The following is a 22,590-nucleotide window of genomic DNA, read 5'->3' as shown; positions in this document are numbered from 1 at the left end:
GGGATGCAGGGGGCTGGGTAGAGGGACACAGGGATGCAGGGATGCAGGGTGCCGGGGTGCAGAGGCGCAGGGATGCAGGGATGCAGGCGGCTGGGGTAGAGGGACACAGGGATGCAGTGTGCCGGGGTGCAGAAGCGCAGGGATGCAGGGATGCTGGGGGCTGGGATAGAGGGACACAGGGATGCAGGGATGCAGGGGTGCAGGGTGCGGGGTGCAGGGGCGCAGGGATGCAGGGATGCAGGCGGCTGGGGTAGAGGGACACAGGGGTGCAGAGGTGCAGGGGTGCAGGGTGCGGGGTGCAGAAGCGCAGGGATGCAGGGATGCTGGGGGCTGGGATAGAGGGACGCAGGGATGCAGGGATGCAGGGATGCAGGGGTGCCGGGTGCCGGGGTGCAGCGATGCGGCCGCGGGGCGGGGGCCACCCCCGTGCCGGGCTCCCCGCACGCGGGGCCGGCGCTCAGCAGCACAAAGCCGCCGCCCCCGCCGCCGCGCTCCGCCCCGCCGCCGCCGCCGAGGGGCGGGGAGGGCCGGGCCGGGCCGGGCCGGGCCGGGCGGGGGGCGGCGCCGGGGCGGCCGCCGCCGAGGGGCCGAGGGGGCCGGGCCCGTCCAGCCCCCGCGCCGCCGCCGCCGCCCGCATTGTCCCGGCGGCAGCGGCAGGAGGCTGCGCCCCGCACGGCCGGGCCCCGCCAGGGCCCCCGCCGGCATGAGGAGGTGAGCGGAGCCGGGGGGGGGGCAGCGGGGGGGGCCGTGTCACCGCCGCCCGCGCCGCCGCTGCCGTCGGGGGGCGGCGGCGGTGCCGGGGGGGCGGCCGCGCTGCTGCGGGGGGAGGCGGCGCGCAGGGGCGCCCCGGCCCCGCCGCCCCTCTTTTCCCCTCCTTCCTCCCCAAACGGCGCCGGGGGGGCGGCGGGGCGCGGTGACAGGGCGGGGGCGGCGCGGGGCGGAACAATGCGCGCTGCGCGCCCGCCGCGGCCCCGCCGCCCCCCCGGAGCCGCTTTTCTCCTGCAAGTTTGTCCCTTTTTGGCGTCCCCGTTGCGGCTGGCGCCTAAAAGCCGCTCTAAAAAAAAAACAAAAAAACAAAAAAGCCCAGAAAGGGCGTTAAATCGCCTCCGCTTGCAGCGTGCGACCTCCCGTCTGGAGACGCCGGCTTTGCAGCGCGCGTTGCAGGGCAGAAACGCGCCGGATTGCGCCCGGGCGAGCAGAGCTTGGGCGTTCAGCGCGGGGCGCTTGGTTGGGCGCGCAGCCCAGGCCGGGTGTCCATGCAGCGCGTCCTCTCGGCCCATGGCTGCGGTACCGATTCCGGGCATTGCCGGGGTTTTCTTCCCGTAGTTTTCCCCCGAAACGGCCCCGCCACCGCCGATGGCGCCTGGCGCATTGTGCGCCGCTCTTTATGCGCCCGCTGGGCCGTGACAGGGTGCCGGATTTGGGGTTTCGCCGACGCCGGCTGCGCCTCGCGGGCACGTTCGCGCTCGGAGGTGCCTCCGAATTAAACGTCTCCGCGGAGCGGAGGCCCCGGAGTTGTTTAGCAAATTAAACATTTGGTTTAGCTCTCTCTGGCAGAAGCGTGTTGACATTTTCTCTTCGGGGGCTGCTGGGGATAACGGATGGCGTGTACTGTATTGTGCTCCTCGGAAAGCCTCGGCATCCCGGGATAACGTAAACACACGGGGCTGGATCCATCATGGATCCGAGGGAACGGCCTCACTGTTTACATCCCCAGCGGTCCCGCACCACGGCTTGGGTTTACGGTTTATTACTGATTACGAAAACACCCGCGTTAATGCTTGTCAGGGTTTTTTTATTATTATTTTTATTGCTGACAGCTGCAGTTTCACTTGCGAAACAGAAGCTCCCGGGTTTCGGAGATGCCCCCGGTGTTGCGGCGCGCGGGAGTGGGGTTTCCGCGGGGCGCAGCGGGGCGAAGCGGGGCGGTTCGGGCACCGCGGACTCGCCGCCCCAGCACCGTGGGCTCCCCCCGGCCGGGCTGCGGGAGGGCTCGGCCGCAGCCTTTGTTCTCGCGCCAGCGCCCGCCGCATTCTTCCCTTGTGCCATTATCATTTGGGTTAAACAGAAAGGCGAGTTGTGTACCATATGGATCATGTTAACAATTGCTTATCTGGCCCGGGCGCCCTCCCCTCCCTCCCTTCTCCCAGCCCTTTTCTTCCCCAGGTCCCGCTCGGGGTTTCGGCAGCGGCGTCGGGGCATCGTGGGGTCCCGGCCGGACCGGGGGCTGCACGAGCGCTCGCCCCTGCCCTGCAGCCTCCCCGCGCCGACCCCCCTGCGGGAAAACCCCCAGGAAACCCTGGAAGTCTCCGTGCAGGTTTCGCTGGGTATCCCGAAATGGAGCGCCCAGCCGGGAGGGCTCGCGGGCTGCGGCAGCGCCCGGTGCTCGGCCCCGCGCTCGCCCCAAAGCCGGGGTCGAATCCTGCAAAGAGCAGAGGCAGGTTGGAAGGAATAAAGCGATTTGACAGGCTGGTTTTTAAACTCCTGACAGTGCATCCCACACCCTTTTTTATAAAAGCATTCCTGGAGTGAATGCACGTGGAAGCACGTCCCCTTCCCACGTGCGACCCGGTGTTTGCAGGCGCCGTGGACTTTATTCATATTAATTATCTTTGCAGCCCCTGGTCGAGATGTTCCCGAGCGCAGAAATGAGCAGCCCCGGGTCTTCGTGCATCGCGGGCGCTGACATAGGCTTCTGTCGTCCCTGCGTGCTTCTGGTTTTCCAGCCTCCTGGATAAATAAATATCCGTGGTGTTTTTTCTCCATGGTTGGAAGGAAACAGTTGCGCTGGGGCGAGCGCGGTGCCTCGGCGCTCCATGCAGGGCGGCGGGTCGGGCGCGCCGGCGTGGCGCTGGCTCTCCCGGAGGGGGTTTCCCTGCGGATGACGTTAATGGAGCCGGAGAAGCGGTGGTGACCCCGGGGCTGCGCTGACCCCGCGTTTCTGCCACGATGAGCACGGTTCGGGCGCGTTTTTCGAGCTCCAGTGAGTGCGTGGCGTGCGGCCGCCCTGGCGGCATGCGGATGCTCGCAGATGCTCGCGGATGCTCATGGATGCTCGCGGATGCTTGTGCACGGTCCCGTGCTGGCTGCGGGCGGGTGCACGTGCCATCCTGCTGCCGGGGGCCTCGGTCGCGGGTCGGGGCGGCTCTGCGGCCGCACACGAGAGCGTGGTGCTAAATCCGCGTTTGTCGGCTCGGAGCAGGGGAATCCCGCCGGGATCAGCGGCAGCGCGGGGGACGGAGCAGAGCCCCTCGCTCCCGCCCGCGTATCTCTGCGGCAACGTTTATTTTGCTGTGCAAACTCCATCGCGGGAAAACCGCCCGCGTTTAGGTGCCGCGCGGGCTGGTGCTGCCGGATCCGGCCCCGCGGTGCAAAGGCAAATCTGCCCAAACGAGGGTGCCGCCAGCCGCAGCGCCCGTAACTGAGCCCCGGGTCATCTGCCCGCAGCACCCACCCGGGGAGCTGCACCTCCGCCCTGCGAGCTGCGTTTGGGGCGTTTCGGGGGCTTCTCGTGGCTCCCGCTGTGCAGGGAGCAGGATGGGGCCGCGCCGGGCACGCGCCACGGCAGCAACCCGGTGCCTCCCCGAGCCGGGGCCGTGCGCAGCCTCCCCTTGCCGGGCGATTACTTTTTAATGAGCGGCTGCTGAAAAGGGAGGAAAATGAATTATTTCTGCCTTCGGCTTCGTGCTCGGCGCCCGGCCAGCGCTGCCCGCTCGATGTGCTCCGGCCGGCGGTGAGGAAAACCGGCCGGAGCGAGCGAAGCGGCCCGGAGCATCGTCCGTGCCCAGGCTGCAGAGCTCTGCTGCACCCAGCCCTGTTGCGTCGCGTGAGAATCTCGCCTGGCTTTTGCATTCCCTCACCATGGCTTTCTGAAATAAAAAGGCGATTTCGGCCTCAGACCGGCCTCCGGCGGTCGCGGAGCGGCTGGGCGACGGGGACCCACCTCCCGTGGCCGGGCTCCTTCCCCGGCAGCGCTGGCCCCGCGGCTTCGTTTGCGGCAGGCTGAGCGCCCCGGAGGCGTTAATCCCTCCCTTGGGGCTTTGGAAAGCCCCGGTGTCCCGCGGCCGTCGGCCCGTGCCGTGCAATGCCACCGCCGCCGCCATGCGCTGCGGGAGCATCCCGGGCTCGTCCCGCGCCCTGGCTTCGCTTTGCAGCAGGAACCTTCCCGCAAAGCTCCCGGGACCGATACATCCCTGCGCGCCGCTGTTTGCACCACGTAGCTGGGCTCGGTGCCGCTGCCGCTGTGGTTCTTCCCACGCCGTTTTGGCGAGGGCTCTTCTGCGCCGGTGCCCGGCAGCTGCATCCTCCCGCTGCAGCCCGGGAGCGACCCGGCAGCACCCGCCTGCCCGTGGCCTGGGACCCGCTGGGACGGCACCGCCGCGTCGGGAGCCGGGGACGCGTCTCCTTCGTCACGGTCCGCCCGTCCCCACCGGGGCCCGCGGTGGCGACCCCTCCGCTTCCCCGGTTGGGTTCGGACTCTAGCAGGACACCGGCAGGAGCAGAACCTGGCTGGGGCTGTGCAGAGCCGGGAGATTCCCCGCCGTGGGACCTTTCCTAGCGCTGTCCCGGGGAGAGCGGCGGGAGCCGGCGAGTCCTGACGGGCTTCGACAAGTGGTTTTGAACGGGGCCAAGAGAACCGGGCTGGAGCTTTTCAAAGCAGCTTCCCTCCGTTCGTTGGAAGCGCTTCGTTTGCTGAGCAGTTCCCGTAGTACCAGAGACGAACGCGGCAGAAAGATGCCTTCAGACTACTTCTCTTCATCTTCCTGTAGCCTCCGTGAACACGTACAGCCGAAATCTCAGGCGGTACCTGAGGAGCTGTTCTTCCCCGGCAGCTGCAGGTAGTTTCGTACGTGAAGTCTCTAGATGCAGGTCAGGAGGAGGCTGCAACGCCCGCGTCCCTGCCGTTTTGCTCCAAAGCTGAGAGGAGGCGGCGTCTTGCCACGTCGCGCCCTGATGCAGCAGGGCTGGTTCAGGTCTCGGCTGGGCTGGCGAAGCGGCGTTAGCCGGGGACGCGGGCGGGAGCGGAGGGGGCCAAGCCGGGGCGGTGGCCGGTGCCGCCCGCCCCTTCGCCGGGGATGCCACAGCAGCCTCCGCGGTGCCGCCGCTGACGAGCATTGTTATGCAAATCGCATGCAAATTGGGTCCGTTTGCCCTCCCGACCTCTTTATGGGGCCACGTCTGTTTGGGGAAATTGTTTCGCTGATTAGAAATGGATTTTCCCCTCCGATGTAATCCCCCGGAACGGGCTGGGCCCGACGCGCCGCGTCGAGGCCGGGCCCTGGGGAGCGCGTCGCGCGTCCAGGAATGACGTTTCGGCGGTGGGAGCCGGTCCGGGGCAGCCGAGCTGCGCCCGCGGCCTCGGGGCTGCGGTGCCGGCAGCGCTGCGGCTTCTCTCGCGCGTCAAGGCTTTGGGGGAGCATCCTGAGACGACCTCGAGGGTGGCGGACGTCGGCAAGCAACGGGGGCAGGATGCTCGCGCCGCGCGCCCCGAGGAACCGGGAACCGCCGGGACCCAACGTCTGGTGCTCTGCTAGCGAACGCTTCCACCCGAACGCTCGTGTTAAAAAGCTCCTCGCTGCCCAGCAGCAATGCGTGGGGCGAAGACTCACGGCGAGATCCCAGCTGAGCCGTCGCCCCGACAGACGTCCTACGGAAAATGCAGGGTGGAGATGAGGAACGCGCCAGCGGCCGCGATGGGAGCTGCGGCATCGCGGCCGGAGCGGGACCGTGCCCGTGGAAACATCTGGTGACCTCTGCGGATTGACGCTACGCCGGCGAGCGTTGCAGGGCCGCGTGCCCGGGGCCTGCCGATCGCGGGTGCGAATTTGTGCAAATTTGACTTTCCAGCTATTTGGAGACCCAACTTTGCGGGTCGTGAGGCCACTTGCGTCCTGTGTCTGGGTGGACGGGGTGGAAACCTGGAGCCAGGTCGCAGCAGGCCTGAGTGGTCCGTGCGACCTGAGGCCACGTGGCCGGAAGGGAAAGGTAAATAGTGTGAGAGAGGCTGATTTTTTTTAAGCTTTTTCCTTTATTTAGGTCCCCTTTATTGCATCTCTTTCTCCCATCCATTTTAAGATGTTGAAAGGTGGAGCAGAATGCCTCAAATTCAGTAATTACCCCAGTTATTGTTAACGACGTCGCTGTCTTACGGCAGTCCCCTGGATGCGGGACCGCGGGGCAGGCGCCCGGTGCCGCTGCCTCCCGGCGACATTCGCGGCTCGGCTCGGCGCGGCTCGGCTCGACAGATGGGGGCTGCCCAGCTGCTGCCGGTCCGAGCGGATGCGTATGAATTTTTTATTCGCTGGATGGATCCCGCAGCGGCACAGATGGGAAATGGCCCGCCGGCCGGGCTCCGTTTCGCCCTGAGGTCCAGCTGCTCTGCGCTTGATAGATGATGGACGGAGGGGCCGGGGAGCCCCCGGCTCGCCGCGGCCCGGGCGGGATGCGGCCGTTCCTGGGGGTGGGGAGAGGGCAGGAGCGCAGTTAGCCTAAATCCTTTTAACATATGTACGTTGACCCTGCTTTGATTGCAATCCCAGCCTTCCCTTTGTCCGCGCGGCGCGCGGGGGACGGGGCCGTGCCGCACAAAGACGCGCGGCTCCCCGACGGCTCTGCCCCGCGGCCCCGCTCCGCACCTCGCCGCCGCGCTCCTAAAACCCGAGGCTTGTGCAGCAGCAACGTGCCGAGCGGGAGGGCTCAGCCGGGGCGGGGCGCGGGGCGCGGGGCGCGGGGCCGGGCGGTTTGCACGCCTCGCGCTCTGCAGATGTTGGCAGGCAGCGTTTGCACGTTAGCTGCGCGACGCCTGAGCGTGGCGGCCGGCTCCCGAGCCTTGCGCTGCCGGTGCGAATCGCCCCGCTGCCGTCCGCCTGTTCCGCACCCCGCGCCGCGGGCTCTCCCTGGTGACGCTGTATCGGGACTAAATGCGTGTGTCAAGCTGCAGAAGGCTGCTGTCTTCCACGGCGTTGGTACCAAATCGTTCCAGACACGTTGCCACAGGCTTTCGGTGCACAGGGGTGCAGATCCGAGCATCTGCACTGATCTTAGTTCTCGTTTATAGACGCAATGTGACGGTAGTGCCGCTGCGCTCTGCTCACGCCGCTGCCGTGAGAAGGGGCGAGCCCGAGCCCAGCGCGAGCTCCTCGCCGCAGAGCTGGAACGCTCTCGCCCCAAAGAGAGAAAAGCAGCCGCTGAGACCTGCTGCCTCCTGTTCGCTGCGCAGACCGACCCGGTTTTCAGGCTTCAGGGTCCTCGCTGCAAAGCCGCGCGTCTCGACCGCGTCTCAACCGCTGCGGCGCAGGGCAGCGAGGCATCGCCACAGCCACGGCTGCTGCTCGGTGCCTGGAGCCGCGGGAGCTGCGTGGACGTCCTCGCCGGCTCCTTCCCGCTCCGTGCCGCGGGTGCTGGGGGCTCGGGGTGTTTCCCGCGCAGCGAATCGTTGGTGCGCAGCGTGCCTGACCCGAGGGATCGGTGTGGACGGGATTTGTCACAGCTGCAAGGCAAACAGCTGGGCGGGCTGGTCTGCTTGCTCTTGCGGGGCAGGAGGAATGAAGGAGGGAGGAAGATGCAGCGCGAGCGTTGCCTGAGCGCGTCGCCAGGACTCGTTTTCTCCAGGGCGTTCGGCGGCGGCCGGGCTGATTCCCGGGGGAAGGAAACTCCCGGGCTCCCGGTTTGGGGGCCCCGCTGCCTCCGGGGCGACCTTGCACAAGGCTCCTCCGGCCGCACCTAACGCCCAGCTCGCGCGTGCTCGCGGCCGCGCGCCGCCCTCCAAGGCCGCCCCGTCGCCCCGGGGAGCCCCGGCTCGCTGCCGCGTGCAGCCCCGTGCGTTTAACGCCCGCGTTTGCGTTAGCGCCTCGGGCAGCGGCTGCTCGTGCGCCTGGGCGGCGGCGGTGCGCGCCGGTGCACAGCTGTGTGCGATGCGTGCCTGCACGCTGCGCCTGCGGCCGGGGGCTGCTCACAGCTGCCTCCGCCCGGGGGACGCGCTCGGGGCCGGCGGCCGCACCCGAAATCGCCCGCGTCCCCCCCGTCCGAGCCGTTGGGCGCCCTCGCCGCGCGCCCCGCTTGCGCCGCTGAGGAGCCCCTAACAAAAGCCCAGTTCAGGGTTGCTGCTGAATAGATTAACAAGATTTCCATAATTAGGGCGGGAGGGAACAATGGGATTCTCCCGCGGGCGGCCCCCCCGCCCTCCTTTTGTCTCCGCTTTGGAGAACGCGCCGCGCGGGCTGGGAAACGGCCGGGCCATTTGGTCACTGGACAGTAATTTTCTCACACTGCCAAGGGAGCATTGAAACATCTGTGCCGCTCGCAGCGCGCTTTCACGTTGCATTTCCAGCCCCTGACAACTCCGCCGCGGCCGCCGGCCCTCCCCCTTCTCCGCGCGGCTGATATTTGCGGACACGGGGAGGGGGGGATGTTTTTGGCTTTTCCTCGGCCCTTCTCCCCCGGTGCATCGCGCGCTTAAAGGCAGCGGGTGGAAGCGGTTTTGCTTTTTAGGCTTTTTTTGCGCTCTAATTTGCTTTGCCCTGAAAACCCGTCGAGGGCAGCGGCGTTGGCACCGGGCTGGCCTCAGCGTCGCGGCTCTGCCCGGAGCCGTCCCCGTGCGCGTCCCCTCTCTGACGCACGCCGTCCTCGCAGGGCTGCAAACCTCGGTTTTAGTTAATCAGCCTCTATCGCCGTGCTCGGTTTCAGACACCGGCTTTTCAGCGCCGGCACCTCCCGAGCGCCCGCGGGAGCATTGCAGCGCGCGTCTCCCTCGCCGCTACGCGCTTCGCTGCCCTGCTCCGGGGCCATCCGCAACCTCCTCTTTCCCCCTTTCGACGGCTCGCGGGTGCCTTTTGCTCCCGGCAGAGGGGGAGGCTCCTGCGGCCCCGGTGCGGCGCTTTGCCGGCGAGCGCGGTCCTTTGTGCCGCTTCCGCGGGCCGCCCTGGCCGCCGCCGTCCGGCCGCTCATCCGCCGGGAGCACTTTGGTAATGGCGAGTAAATGCAGGGAGAGGCCGGATAAAGCCGCGCCAAGCCGCCATTTAAACCCTCTTGTGGAAGTTTGATATCCAGAGTGGAAGTACAAATGCCGTATAAGTCAATTAAAGCATTAAGTAATCTAATTGTGCTGCGGTCACAAAGTGGCTTAAAGGCTGAGCGGGCGAGCGAATGGCGCGCGGGTCCCCGCTCCCGCGGTCCCCGGGGCCTTTGTGCGCCGGCGAGGGGGAGGGATGCGGGAGGCAGGGCCCGGCGCCGCGCCGGGATAACAATGGGAGAGGGATGGCGGCGGCCCGCGTGCGCGGGGAGCGCGGGGAGCGCGGCGGGGCAGGTGCCGGGGGCCGTAGAGCCGCTCGGATGCCTGCACCGTGCAAGGGCACCGCTGCTGGGTGCGTGCAGGCGTGCATGCAAGCGTGCTTGGTGCGTGCACACGTGTGTGCACACGTGCGTGCAGGCGTGCACATGTCTGCGTTGCACAGCCAGCTCCCGAGCCCCGTTTCGCGGCCACCTCCGAAGGCGGGCGCTTCCCTCGCCCTCGGCACGTGGCTCCGGGGCTGCTCGCTGGCGGAGTCGCACCCGCGGAGAAGCCTCTTCGCAGGCTTGAGATGTGTTTTTACCCAATCTCGCTTTTCTGGAAATTGGTCTGTAAGCCCCCCCCCGGCTCCAGCCTCCCTTTAAGGCTCGATAAACCGCGCGGCCGGCGGGATGCGGCCCGATGTCTTGGCTTTCCTGCTGCCGCTGAGGGTTTAACCCGTTCTGCTGCTGGCGATGCCAAACGCCGGGTCTGCAGCATCGGTGCGGCCGTGCACGGTGCCCCCGGTCCGGATAAAGCCGGGGGCCGGGGGCTGGGGCTGCTGCTGGGTTTGCAGAGGGAGGGTGGGGGCAGCGGGGGTGGGCTGCAGCCGTGCGAGACCCCGGGTCTGCGCGCCGCTCCCTAGAGACGTCTCCGACAGCAAGAAGCAGCGTTTTATTAATCACGCCTGCTCCTCGCCCGGCCCCTTCCCGGTCCCGAGGCGCTTTAGGGGATGAGGAATGTGTCGTCGGTCTCGCGTTGCGGCGACGAGCCCCGAGGGGCTGCCGTGGCTTCCTAATCTGAATATTTCCTCCTGTGCGTGCGGAACGGCAGCAGCAAGACTTCAGCGGGCAAGAGCAGGGCCTCGCCGCTGCTTCACGGGGGGGGATTCGCGTGGGTGACGCCGCAAGGGGCTGACGGGGTGTTTGCATGGAAGGTGCAGAGTTGAGGATGTAGCATTTGCATTTGCATCGCTCCTGGGTGTTTGTGGCCGAGGGACAGAGCAGTGCAGGGGCTGGAGGTGGCGAGGCGGGGAAGGGCCCTGCCGTTCGCGCCGTCTCACCCGCCCGTCCCTCTGCCGCAGGTCTGTCGAAGATGCACTGGTCACCAGAGCATGCCCAGTCCCTGAACCAGTGGCCGGAGCAGCACCTGGACGTCTCCTCCACCACCTCGTCGCCGGCCCACAAGCCCGACCTCTACCCCAGCGGCCGCCAGCGCTTCAACTACGCCTGGGCCAACGACGACATCTCCGCGCTGACGGCCTCCAACCTGCTCAAGAGGTACGCGGAGAAGTACTCGGGGGTGCTGGAGGCGCCCTACGAGCGCCCGGCGCTCGGCGGCTACGGCGATGGCGCCTTCGGGGCCCTTAACGGGCAGAAGGGCGACGGGGAGCCCTGGGCCGCGCCGCCGGGCCCCGAGGGCGCCTACCCGCTGACGCCGGCGCACGACGGCCTCCCCGGCGCCAAGGCGGCCGGCGCCCCCGCCGCGGCGCCCGCCGTGCCGGCCGCCCTCGCCGAGCCCGTCTACGCCGGCAACGCGTGCGGCGGCGGCGGCGGCGGGCTGGGCTCGTCGCAGGACTACGCCTCCGGCTACGGCGGCGCCTACCTGCCCTCGGGCTACTGCGGCCAGCCGGCGGCCTTGCCCCCGGCCCACCCGCCGGGGCTGCTGCCGCCCGCCTCCGCCCTGGTGCCGGGCTACGGCGCCGCCGCCGCCGCCGCCGCCGGCCCCGCGTACAGCTACGCCGCCGCCGGCTACCCGCCGCAGCCGGCCTACGGCGGCGTCCACCCGCCCCACCCCGCCGCCTCCTACCTGCCGGCCGCCATCGCGGCGCCCACCCCGCTGCCCCGGCCCCCCGCCGCGCCCGCCTACGGCTACCAGAGCCCCGGCCTGGCGCCGCCCCCGCCGCCCCCGCCGCCCCCGCCGCCGCCGGCGGACGCCTCGCTGAAGCGCAAGGCCTTCGACATGGCCGGCGGCCCGGAGGAGGGCGAGGGCCGCTACGGCAAGTACGGCTACGAGCCGCCCAAGCCCGCCCCGGCGTCGCCCTACGGCAACGGCTTCGGCCCCGAGCCCCCGCAGGGGCCCTTCAAGGCCGGGAAGCGGCCGGCGGCGGCGGAGGAGCGGCCGGGGAAGTACGGCGGGCAGCCGCTGAAGGGCCTGGCGGCGGCCTTCGGCGCCGGGGAGCCGCCGGCGCGGGCGGCGGAGCCCTTCGAGAAGTTCAGCCCGCCGGCCGCCAACGGGGAGCGGGCGGGCGAGCAGGGCCGCCCCTTCCCGGCCCGGCGGCCCCCCAAGGCGCCGGCCTTCGCCGAGCCGCCCGACAGCGTCGACCCCCTCGCCCTGGAGCTGGTGGACGGCAAAATGGTGGACGGCGGCCCCCCCGTGCAGTGGACCGACATCGCCGGGCAGGTCTCCGTGAAGGCCGCCATCGAGGAGGAGCTGGTGTGGCCCATCCTGAGGCCCGGCGCCTACACCGGGGCCGGCCGGCCGCCCCGAACCATCCTGCTCTTCGGCCCCCGCGGCACGGGGAAGACCCTGCTGAGCAGGTGCATCTCCACCCAGCTGGGCTCCAGCCTCCTGAAGCTCAGCGGCGCGGCCCTGCTCTCCAAGTGGAAGGCCGACGCCGAGAAGATCCTGCAGACCGTCTTCTTCGTGGCCAGCTGCCGGCAGCCCGCGGTGGTGCTCATCACCGAGGCCGAGTCCCTCCTCTCGGCCCGGGCCGGCGAAGACGGCGCCCAGGCCGGTAACCTCAAGTCGCAGCTGCTCTCCTACCTGGACAACGTCGCTACCTCAGCCGAGCACAACGTGGTGGTCATCGGGACGACCCGCCGGCCCGGCGCCATGGACGAGGCCGCGCACCGGCGCTTCGCCAAGCGCTTCTACATCGCGCCGCCCGACAGCGTCGCCCGGCGGCAGATCCTCCACCGCGCGCTGGCGCAGCAGAACGCCTGCCTCAGCGAGCGGGAGATGGCCTCGCTCGTGCAGCACACGGAGAGCTTCTCGGGCGGCGAGCTGGTGCGGCTGTGCCAGCAGGCCGGTGCCGCCACGCTGCGCGGCCTCCCCGGGCAGCTCCAGGCCACCTCCTACGAGGACTTCGAGAGCGCCTTCTGCAAGGTCCGCCCCGCCGCCTCGCCCAAGGAGCTGGACTCGCTCGCCGAGTGGGACAAGCTGTACGGGTCCAGACACTGACGGGGCCGCCGCCCCTGGGACGGCGCTTCCCGGGCTCCCGCTCGGCTCCGGCCGCCGGTGGCATCCTGGCCCGGAGGCGAGACGCGAGAGGGAAGACCCCCCCCCCGCCGGGAAACAACGTACCTCTTTTTATCGTTCCTGCCTCGGCTTTTCGGTTTTTGCTTTTGGACGTAGTCGCTCACTGAACTCAGGATAATCTATTTATTATTTGTCTGCTTCCCGCTCGTCCGGCTCCGACCAGCGGCGCAGGGAGAGGCGCGGAGGCGGCTCGGTGCGGGAGCTCCCGCGGCTGCCCCATTCCGTCGTTTCCGATAGAAATTTCTCAGCCACTTTTTAACCAAACCGGCCCCCGGGACGCGGCACCAGGAGCGGCTTCGTGCCCCGGCGCGGACCCGCTCCTCGGCCGGCAGCACCGTCCTCCCGCGCCGCCGCGGGGGCTTCTCCGGGCGTGGACGGCGCGGGGAGGGGGGGGGACGCAGGACTAAGGGTTTCGGAGTAAAACGATGTAGATTGTTTAATATACTAGACTTCATTTTTATTTTTGTAAGGTATGTAGTATTTTTTTGTTTTTTCTTTTTAACTACTCAGGAAAAGAATTACCTCAGAAAAAGAAAAAAAGAATGTGTTTTTAAAAACTCTTTTTATCTTCTCAGAAAAGGAAAAAGAGATTTTAAGAGTTTTCAGACTTAGGACAAAGCTGTGTCGTGCATTTGCTTCCAAAAAGGGTGACGGAAAGAAAGAAGAAAGAAAAGAAAGAAAGAAAAAAAAACTTGAAGTTGTTACAAAGATGAAAGTTGAATGTATTTCGGGTGCTTTTCACGTATATTATGCCATAATTTTATTTTAATTTTTTTTTAACATTGTTATTGTAGCGTTTGGTGGAGTAACGTGTCTTCAACGGAAAGCGTGTTAGTGCCGTAGTGTAAAAGCTGTCGCCAGCACCACTTTTTGGCCCGAGCGGCCGGTTTCGGTCCCGGCCGCTTGCTTCCCGCGGCGGCTCCCTCCCGCCCGACTTCTCCCCGGCGCCGGGTTTTCCCCCGGTTAAAAAAATTGCTTTTTATGCCTGTTTTATTCTGAAGGCAAGCTTCCCCGCCGGCCGCCCACGGAGCGGCATGGGCCGTCTCAGGGTTGCACGGCACGAGCTCGGCACGGGCTCTGCAGGCCCGGGGTGCCCTGAGCCGCAGGGACGCCCCGCTCGGCCTCGCGGCGCCTTCCCCCCCGCGCACACACCAAAGGAGCGAGCTGCGCCCGCCGGCTTGCCGGGACTTTTGCAATCTTGCAAACTTTTGCAACGCGGGTTGGCATTTCGGCGCGCGCAGGTCGCTGCGGGCACCGCGAGCCCCGTCGGAGGGAGCCGGCGCGCTGGGATTGCATCAAACCTAACTCTGGGATCCCCCTTCGCCTCGTCCCCTTCCCCCAAAAAGTGGTACTGGGTAACCTGAAGACTTTTTATTATTATAATTAATATCATATTTGACTTTGTACACTCTCTGTAACCATTTCTACCTCATTTTGCAACATATTGTACATGAAAGTATTTAATTCATGTCTTATTAATGTCGGAGAAAGAAATGCTTTTGAACTGTAATGGTCTACCTCAAGAAATACTGTATTTTAAAAAGAAAAGTATTACACAGTATTAAAGAGATTACCTGAAACACCCCTCCGCGAGCTCGCGGCTCGTTGTGTCGGGGGGGCATTGCAGGGTTGGGGGGGGTCTTGCACGGGGGTATTGCAAGGGGGGTATTGCACGGTTTGGGGGCACCGCTATGGGGGGGGGTTGCAGCTGGGGCTGGCTCTGTTCCCTCGTTAGGGGGCAGCTGGGCCGTGGGGGCTGTTTGGGCCCAGGTGGGTCCCATCCCCTCGTTTGGAGGCTCCTCCACCCCCGAGGAGCTCAGGGAGGGTGGTGGGTCCTGGTGGGGAAGGGGGTCTCAGGGAGGGGTCCTGGGGGCACTTGTGGGTCCCCCCCACCTTGGCTGTGTCACTGCGAGGAGCTGCAGGTAAGGGGGCTGCAGTGGCAGGGGGGGCTGCTCCTTTTGGGTATTCTAGTGTCTGCTCCATTGATTATTGCTGACGTTTGGTTATGTTTCCTCTTTGGCAGCCTCGGGTTGAATTTTTACCTGAATTTATTTTTAAGCCGATACGTGTGCCCTAAACCCTGCTGCCCCCCCTCCAGCGGCTCGTTTCTCAGGGTCCCCTGTAAGTCATTAACCGTCTGGTGGGGTTTCTCTCTCCGGGAATCTCTGAAATCCTCATCCTGGTTTCTTTTTTTTCTTTTTTTTGCATTAAGCTACGTGTTTGGGCAGCTCTGGGCTCCTGCACGGAGATAAGCTCGCCCCGGGGCAGCGCGGCTCCCCCGAGCTCAGGGGCGCGAGCCAGGTTTGGGGGGCCCCGTCCTGGTGGTGGCAGGAACCAGTGTAGGGCAAAGCTCGCCCCGAGCGAAGCAGCATCGTTTCATGCGTCTGGCTGGGAAAACGGGGGAAAAGGGGCTCCGAGGGCCCCATTGGGGCTTTCTGTGTTTTTCTGTGCTGTGGGATGCCGGATTTTGGGGACCCGATGAGGTTTCCGCGCTCTGACTAAGCGGGATGGGGGGGGTCTGTGTCCCCCATGTCTGTGAGCGGAGCCCCCGTAACTCCTCTGTGCTCCCCAAACTTCGGGAAAAACCCTTAATGTGGCCGAAGCCGCCGCGCTGGAGGCCGCTGCGAGGTTGAAGGGAGCTGCAAGGAGCGTGTCCGGCCCGGGAGCTTTCGGAGGCTCCGGTGCAGAGGCCACTCGCAACCCCAGGGGCATCGAGTGCCGTGGGGAAACGCCGCCGAGCGTCCCGAGAAACGCTCCGAAACCTGGGCCCGGGCTCCCACGGCTCCTGCATCTTAGGGGAAAAACTTCTGGCGTGAGATAAAACGTGCCGGGGCCGGCAGCGGCTTGCTCCGGGCCTCCTAAACGGCGGCAGAAGCAGGAGGCCGGCGTCTCTGGGGCCGCATTGCCACCTCGTGGCTACGGGGCCGCTTTGTGCAGCGGGATCCTCGGCTCCGCTGCCGCTGCTCCGGGCGGGAACGGTGGTGGGTGCCCGGGGAGCATCTCTCCGCTCGGAGGGGAAGCGGGAGCCTCTGCCCCGCCGTCGCCGGGAAGGGCGATGGAGAAGACGTTCTAGCTCGGCAACGGCCTTGGCGATCCGGAACCCGGCGATCTGGAACCCGGCGGCGGCGAGGGCTCCGGTCCCCTCCGGCTCGGGGGCGATGCTGGCACCGGCGGTGCTCGGCCTGCTCTTGCTGGCGGCGTGGGGCCATGGCGAGGACGCGGTGGCGGCGGTGCTGGGCCGGCACGCCGTGGACCGCCTGGCGCGGCTGCTGTCGCCGGCCGAGTGCCGGCAGCTGCGGGCCTGGCTGGCGGGGCCGGACGGCGACCTGGCGCGGGAGCTGGAGCAGCTTTCGGAGGCGAGGAACCCGCTGGGCCGGGGGCGGCGGGGGCCCGGGGGCTGCACCACCGCCCTGCGCCGCGGGCTGCTCGTCGCCGGGGCGGCCGCCCCCTGGGACCGGCTCTCGCGCGGCCTCCGCCACGTCGGCCGCCCCGACGTCGCCCGCGAGCTGGGCAAGAACCTGATCCAGGACCGCAGCCTGGAGCTGCGCCGGCACGTGGAGGGCTACGGCCGCGCCGCGGCCCGGCTCACCTCCTCGCTGCTGCTGCCGCAGGGCGACCCTCACCGCGGCGGCAGGGCTCGGCGGGCCGGTGGCGGCGGGTGGCCGCCCCCCTACGCCCGGAGCCCGCTGGGCTGGGTCGGCCCCGTGGTCTCGGGCGTCCTGGGGGGCTTCCTCACCTCCGTCCTCCTCCTCCTCCTCGCCGCCGCCTGCTCCCGCCGCTGGGCCGGGCTGGGGGAGGCACCGGCCGCCGCGACGTCCTGCGGGAAAGCGAGAGCCAATAAAGCTTCGTGGAGGAGCTGAGAGCCAGAGACCGACCCCGCGTGTCCTCTGTCCCCACCGCGGCCCCCGGCAGTGCTGGTGTCCTCCTGGAGCACCCCAAGGGACGGGGCTGCGGGACCCCAGCCGGCCCAGGCTGTGACGTGTCCCCTCTTGGCGTCAGACCGGCCTGAGGCAGGGAAGGAGCCTGGCAGCTGCCGTGGCCATGTCCTTGGTGCAACCCCGTGTCCTCGGTGCAACCCACAGCTGCAACACGTGGCCCCAGTCCACGGTGCAGCCCAAGGCCCTGATCCAAGTGCACCGCGCGCTCGCTCTGCCCTGCAACAGCTCCGCGTGTGACGAGCCCCCGGGTGGCTCTTGGCTTGTGCGCTGGGCTCTGGCTCTGCCTGGGCCTGTGAGAGGGGCCGAGCGCGGCCGGAGAGGCCGGACCTGCCCGCGGCTCCTCGCACCGCTCGGCTCCGGCGCGCGGGGTCATGGGAGGCTCTTCGCAGTCGGAGCTGAGCTGTGCTCTGCGTCAAGAAATGGCTCATGCTGAGCCAAAAGACTAGTTGTGGGACACAGGGATTAGGAAGGAAAACGAAGCAGCACCAACCACAGCTTGAAAAGGCAAGTGAACAGTTCAAGTTGCATTTTAGAAAGGTGAATATCACAGAAATATTTATCTGCTGCCTTTAGGGAGTGCTGTTCACCGAAGGACGGCCGCGTTTGCGGCTCCCGGCAGGGACGCGGTGGGCGCTGCACTCGACGCCAGGCCGGGCCCCAACCCGCCGGCTCCCGGCTTCGGAGCGACGGGTCGTGCAAGCGGCGCCGCTAAAACGGGATGGCCGCTCGTTTTTATTGCAAAGTCCGGAGCAGAGAGATGCTTGGTGCATCCCGCCCCGCTGCCCTTCCACATCTGCGCCCTCCTTGCCGCCTCCCCGGCCGGGTCTCGGGGCAGGAGCACGCGGGAAGCGCCCCAGCTCGCATCCTGCATCTTACCTGGTCTGTCTATACGCTCCTCTTTACAAAACCCAACCAAAAAAGTCTCCTGAACAACGTATGGAGGAGCTGGAGGGGAGGCAGAATGCACCCGGGCAAAGAACTGGGACACCGAGACAACCTTACCTCGTACAGTGAAAAGGGTAACGTTTATTTTATTTTCTTTTGGCTTATAGCAACGTAATTCTTTAACCATGTTGGGTAAGATCATTATGAGCCACCATGCAATTTCTAATACACTAATCTTCACTATTGATCTTTTACAGCTTTAACATTTGGTTTTTTTGCGGCGGAAAATCAAATAATCCAAACTCGGGTGTGGCCTCTATGTCATATCACGGTTTTATTTTATTTTTTTTTTCTTGTTCAACATTGGCTTCTATATTTTAAAAAAAGGTGAACAGGAAAAGTGAACAAAGCGGCTTGGATTGGTAGGTCTCTTTTTTTTTTTTTGCTTTCCCCTCTGCTCTTTTAAGAACGCGGTAACGAATTACTAGAAAAGGGAGGTTATTTTGGGGGGGGGGGCCGCACGTCGCGGTCTGGAGGTTTTGGCTCCCTGCTCCGACGGACCCCGCGCTCGCCGCCTTCCCACAACCCCGATGCGGAGCGCGAGGTCTGCGCGCGTGCCGCGGCGGGACACGGACGTCCTCCGCGCTTGTCGCCCCCCGTTTCCCTCCTGTCCTGGCTTCACCTGGTGAAGATGCACGGAACCGCAGGTCCGGTGTCTGCAGCACCCGTGAGCTGTGGCCGATGGAAACTGCTGCTGCGAGGAGGAAACTAAGCGGTTAAAAACAAAGGAAACAGAAACCATCCGGGACCCCTTCTCTGAGCAGAAGGACCGACTCGGGCAAGGGACGTTGGAGAAACTGTTCATTCCTGCTGTTTTTCAGCAATACCGATTGACGCCACCACCGGCCTCTCGCGTTTAATACAGATCTAATGTTAAAAAAATAAATATATATACATAGTTTGAAGGGACTTTTCTTTTTTAAAGTGATCGAGCAGCTTAATGGAAGTGCCAGCATGAGCGCTAAAGGTACCAAGCGTCGCGTACGAGCCAAGAGCCCAGCGTAAGAACAATTATGAAGTTTAGCCAAATCTTGCATAGAAGTGGTCAACTTATTGCACACTGGAACCCAAAAATATATACTTTTGCTGTTGCAAAGATAATTTGCAGTAAAGCTTTCTTATTATTATTATTGAGTTTGGGGGTAGGGTTTTGTTTTCCTTGGGGGGGGACGTTTACTGGCTATCTAAAGTCAAAGGAAAAAGATTTAAAAAAATAAAAATAAACATGGACAATGGCATAAGCCAGAAGCCATTCTATTATTTTTTGTAGTCCTTTGTATTTACAAAAAGGCATGCCGATAAAATAAAATGATATATTACAGTATTTATAATATTCTCTTAAAAAGTTCAACCACACTCCTCAGCTCTTTTTGTTCCGGTTTTGTGCTGTTTACGATGGAGCCTGTACATATGGATGTCGCTTTTCTTCTTTGCTGCACCCCCTCCCCAGGAGCAGCGGGCTGCGAGACGGTGCAAACCGAGCTGCTCCGCCGGCTAAAGCAGCGGTGGTCTTGGGTAGGTGTGTGTCCCCCCCCCGCCCTGGGTACCCCTAATTCGGGGCACAACCGCCCCGATCGGAGCAGCGCGGCGCGGACGGCGGTGCTCCCGCGGGAGGGTCGCAGCGGCGGGAGCCCCGGGCGGCCGCTCCGCTCAGCGCCCGCGGGACGAAAGCAAAGGCTCCCGGCGCCGCGCTGCACTTTAAAGAGAAAAGGAGGAAAAAAACCAATTTTGTGGCTACAGAAGCAAGGAGGAAAGAAAAACCCATGCGGCCTCAAAGTGCGAGCGGATAAAAAGTGCGTAGCGGCCCCTGTCCCCGGCCCTGCGACTGGGGTCACCCCAGGGACATCCCCAAATTGTCCCTGCAGAGATAACATGCTCCTTCCCTTAGCACTTATCTCCTTGGGGAAAAAAAAATGACAACAATAATAAAGTGTCTAGGCTGCAGGATGGTGGCGGAGTAATAATTAGTGATAAATATTACAGGACAGAAATGGATTTACTGCTGGACTTGGGTTGACAGTGACGCAGTGTACGGAGCCATCCTCAAGTTTTTCCTCTCCCCTTGGGCGAGGGCCAGAGCAGCGTTTCGTTTTGGTGTTGTTCAGTGTGCAAAGGATGGCTGTACGGGGGGGTGGTGGGGGGAAAGACACGTTGTTAAACATACACACACACAATTATTTCATCTGCTTGTTTCATTTTTTCTTTGTTTTTTTTCCTACTGGCGGGTCTACAAAAGATTGCTAAGAACGGGTAAGTACCGGTGAAGGGCATGATCAGCCTTAAGGTTTATCTCCAAATACAGTGGACGGTAGTCAGTGGAGTGCCTCGAATTTATGGCTTAACACACTGCTGTGGACAGATTATCGAGTGTCTGGTGGTTTAATGGTTCCTCATGCATGGTTCCCGGTCACGGCATGCCATCATGCAAATCGTTTCTATGCATTGAACGAGCACTTTTTGGGGGGAATCAGCCCGAGCTGGCTCCAGGCTGAAGGTACCCGATTACCCCATCTCCCAAACCAAGTAAAGCCCATGTAGAAAGTAGAATGCAGATAATAAATACCAAATAAACTATGACAATTAAATGACATGGGCTAAATGGGTGGTTTGTTTCTTTTTTTTTGTTGTTTTACTTATTTTCACATTTTTCTTTTTTTTCTTTTTTCTTTTTTTTGCTGCTTAACTAAATGCAAATCTAGTTTTGCATGAACAAACCCTTTAACATTGTGACTTCTGGGTTTTCTTTCAATAATCAACAAAATGGGAAAATAAAATCCATTTTTGGCTGCTTTGGAAAAATATATGAATCCCAGCAGCAGGTTTTGTTTCTGTGTGTGTGTGTTTTATTTTGCTTGTTTGTCCTAAGTTGCATTGACTGATGTGGAACATGCAGTATCCACCTGCCCAAACAATAGAAAATCCTTTTTTTTTTTCCTTTTTTGTTTTTAAATGTTTGTTTACAAGGGTCCTTTAAACAGGTGGTAGGTCACTGCTTTAGATGCAACGCTGTCACACAGTAAGCAGACTATGTTTGGTATAAGATCTTCAGGTAAGTGTCTCCACAGCTGTTCTGTATTGATATATTTCATGAAGTTTGTAAACAATCTTTTCACTTGCAAATTTTTTTTAATTTGTACAATTTTATTATTTTGTCTCAACACTTGGATTCCCTGACATCTTTTGGTCTTTTCACTCTTTCTCGTCTTCCTTCCTCCGCCCGTTGCTGTTTTTCCTTCTCGGGTTTAGTAACACTGTCATATGATGGGAGAGATGCTGTGGAGGGGGTGCCTTCTTTTTTCTCCCTGTTTGCTCCTCCGTTTTCCAATTTGGTGGAGACAGGCTTTCGACTAATAAAACCCCGCCTTGCTAAACGAGCCCTGTAAGCCCTCTGGATAACCACCGCTGAAACCTCTTCCTGCTTACGCCTCAGCGTAGTCGTGATGGGCTCATAAGACACTTTGGAAGGGTTGGATGCCACAAATCTTTCCTCCATCTGTTGTCTCAGGATGTCCAGCTCTCCGCTGTCCCCCAGGACACGTTTGGTGAAGGCAAACAGGATGTCTAAACAGTGAATCCTGTCTCCGCTTACCATAGGCAAGTCCATGGCAATGAGTTCAATGGTGTTAGGTTTGGGGACACGGAGAGGATGTTCCAAAGCATCAGCAAAGTCTGCTAGCTTGCAGTACTCAATGAACTGCGTGGCGTCGGGGTCGAACTTCTCCCAGATCTCATAGAAGGTTTCAAAGTCATCCTCGCTGAGTGGATCAGCGCTCTCCTCGGTGGCCACGCTGAAGTTCTCCAGGATGATGGCAATGTACATGTTCACCACAATCAGGAAGGAGATGATGATATAACTCACAAAGAAAAATATCCCCACCGAAGGGTTCCCACAATCACCCTTAAAACCACTCCCAGGGTGCTCCTTGTCTAGGTTGCAGTCTGGCGGCCGGTTTAGGATCGGCAGCAGCAGGCCATCCCAACCAGCCGACGTGGTGATCTGGAACAAGCAGATCATGCTGTTTCCAAAGGTCTCAAAATTGAACATATCATCTATGCCAGCCTCATGCTTGACGTAGGCAAAGTTTGACATGCCAAAGATGGAGAAGATGAACATGACCAAGAACAGCAAGAGGCCAATGTTGAACAAGGCAGGCAAAGACATCATTAAGGCAAAAAGCAAGGTGCGGATTCCTTTGGCTCCTTTGATCAAACGCAGGATACGTCCAATGCGAGCCAGTCGGATGACTCGGAAGAGAGTGGGCGACACAAAATACTTCTCAATGATTTCAGCCAGGAACATACCTAAAGTAGAAGAGAAGGAAGAAGTGTGACAACAGAGACGTGCAGTGTGCCTCTTGTTCTGAACCTAGGTAAGGGGCTGGGGCCACAGAACAGCTTGGTCAGACTTTCATAAGAGGCCTGCGATTGAGATGCCTCCCTTTCAGACAGCTAAGTCTTAGCTAGCTGCTCAGGCTCCCTAAAAAGTTCTCCTAAATGGAGAGGGTACAGCTGCAGCATGATTCATTCCACCTGCAGAAGGATGGATGAGTGGTTTCCTGGAGGTGTCTAGTTCTCCATGTCTAAGCTCTGCCATGGGAGCCTAGATAATAAGTTTTGGCTATGGACTTCATTTTGAAGGTGCTTAAAAATATGTAAGACAAATCTTATTTTAAGCAGCGGATCAATCTAGATTGGAGCTTTAGACTGCAGGATAGTCACTAAATTTTGGATGGTGTTTTGTCAATATGTCCAGGCAGAGTTGTGTCCAGGTGAGTTTTTTGAGTGATCCTGTTGTACTTGTGAGACTATGTAGAAATTAGCCACTAAGAACAAAAACCTGGTGGAGGAAACCAGTCTATTCACCTTCAACCTAAACTGGAAACAAGAGAGTGCAAATCACATGCTGATGGAGGCTGGAAGCACTACAATGCTATATTCAGGAGTGTTACAATGCTTATGAACACCTATGAAGTGAGTAGAATATTTGTTCTTAAAGATAGGGAAAGAGTAATTGTGTTTTTACTCAATAAAACTGGAAAGGAATTCTAGAACTGAGGGAGAAGGGGGCATTAGTCAGGACCTCAGACTACAAAACTATGCCACAGTCTCTTCACAATGCTAAAAGGAGAGGCCAGAAGTCCTGGCCCTATGTCCTGTCAATGACAGGAATATGCTCTACTC

The 22,590-nt window shown here is 62.3% G+C and overlaps 3 protein-coding genes across 6 annotated transcripts in view; 2 read left to right on the top strand and 1 right to left on the bottom strand.

Annotated features, from left to right (window-relative positions):
* Window positions 1–555: 555 nt before the first annotated feature.
* On the top strand, window positions 556–14,111 carry FIGNL2 (fidgetin like 2). The gene is made up of 2 exons (XM_064498464.1): window positions 556–711; window positions 10,350–14,111. The coding sequence occupies exon 2, from the start codon at window positions 10,361–10,363 to the stop codon at window positions 12,446–12,448; it is 2,088 nt and encodes a 695-aa protein (XP_064354534.1). The 5' UTR covers window positions 556–711; window positions 10,350–10,360; the 3' UTR covers window positions 12,449–14,111.
* Window positions 14,112–15,684: 1,573 nt separating this feature from the next.
* TMDD1 (transmembrane and death domain 1) lies at window positions 15,685–16,386 on the top strand. The gene has a single exon (XM_064498424.1). It carries the CDS (start codon window positions 15,685–15,687, stop codon window positions 16,384–16,386), a length of 702 nt encoding a protein of 233 aa, XP_064354494.1.
* A 1,076-nt stretch (window positions 16,387–17,462) lies between these two features.
* The window catches only part of SCN8A (sodium voltage-gated channel alpha subunit 8), a 49,138-nt gene continuing 44,010 nt past the window's right edge, over window positions 17,463–22,590 (bottom strand). For all 4 annotated transcript variants that reach the window (XM_064498713.1, XM_026114318.2, XM_064498712.1 and 1 more), the window contains one exon: window positions 17,463–21,711. In XM_064498713.1, the coding sequence (XP_064354783.1) occupies window positions 20,564–21,711 (1,148 nt within the window). In that variant the 3' untranslated portion in view covers window positions 17,463–20,563. The remainder of the gene's footprint in view (window positions 21,712–22,590) is intronic.

The sequence above is a fragment of the Dromaius novaehollandiae genome, chromosome 28 (genome assembly GCF_036370855.1).
Source record: "Dromaius novaehollandiae isolate bDroNov1 chromosome 28, bDroNov1.hap1, whole genome shotgun sequence".
Lineage (NCBI taxonomy): Eukaryota > Metazoa > Chordata > Aves > Casuariiformes > Dromaiidae > Dromaius > Dromaius novaehollandiae.
The sequence above is the reverse complement of the archived record's forward strand: the minus strand, read 5'-3'. Positions and strand labels throughout refer to the sequence as shown.

Excerpts from the sequence above, each read along its gene's own strand:
- FIGNL2 (XM_064498464.1), top strand. The coding sequence starts at position 10,361 with ATGCACTGGTCACCAGAGCATGCCCAGTCCCTGAACCAGTGGCCGGAG.
- TMDD1 (XM_064498424.1), top strand. The coding sequence starts at position 15,685 with ATGCTGGCACCGGCGGTGCTCGGCCTGCTCTTGCTGGCGGCGTGGGGC.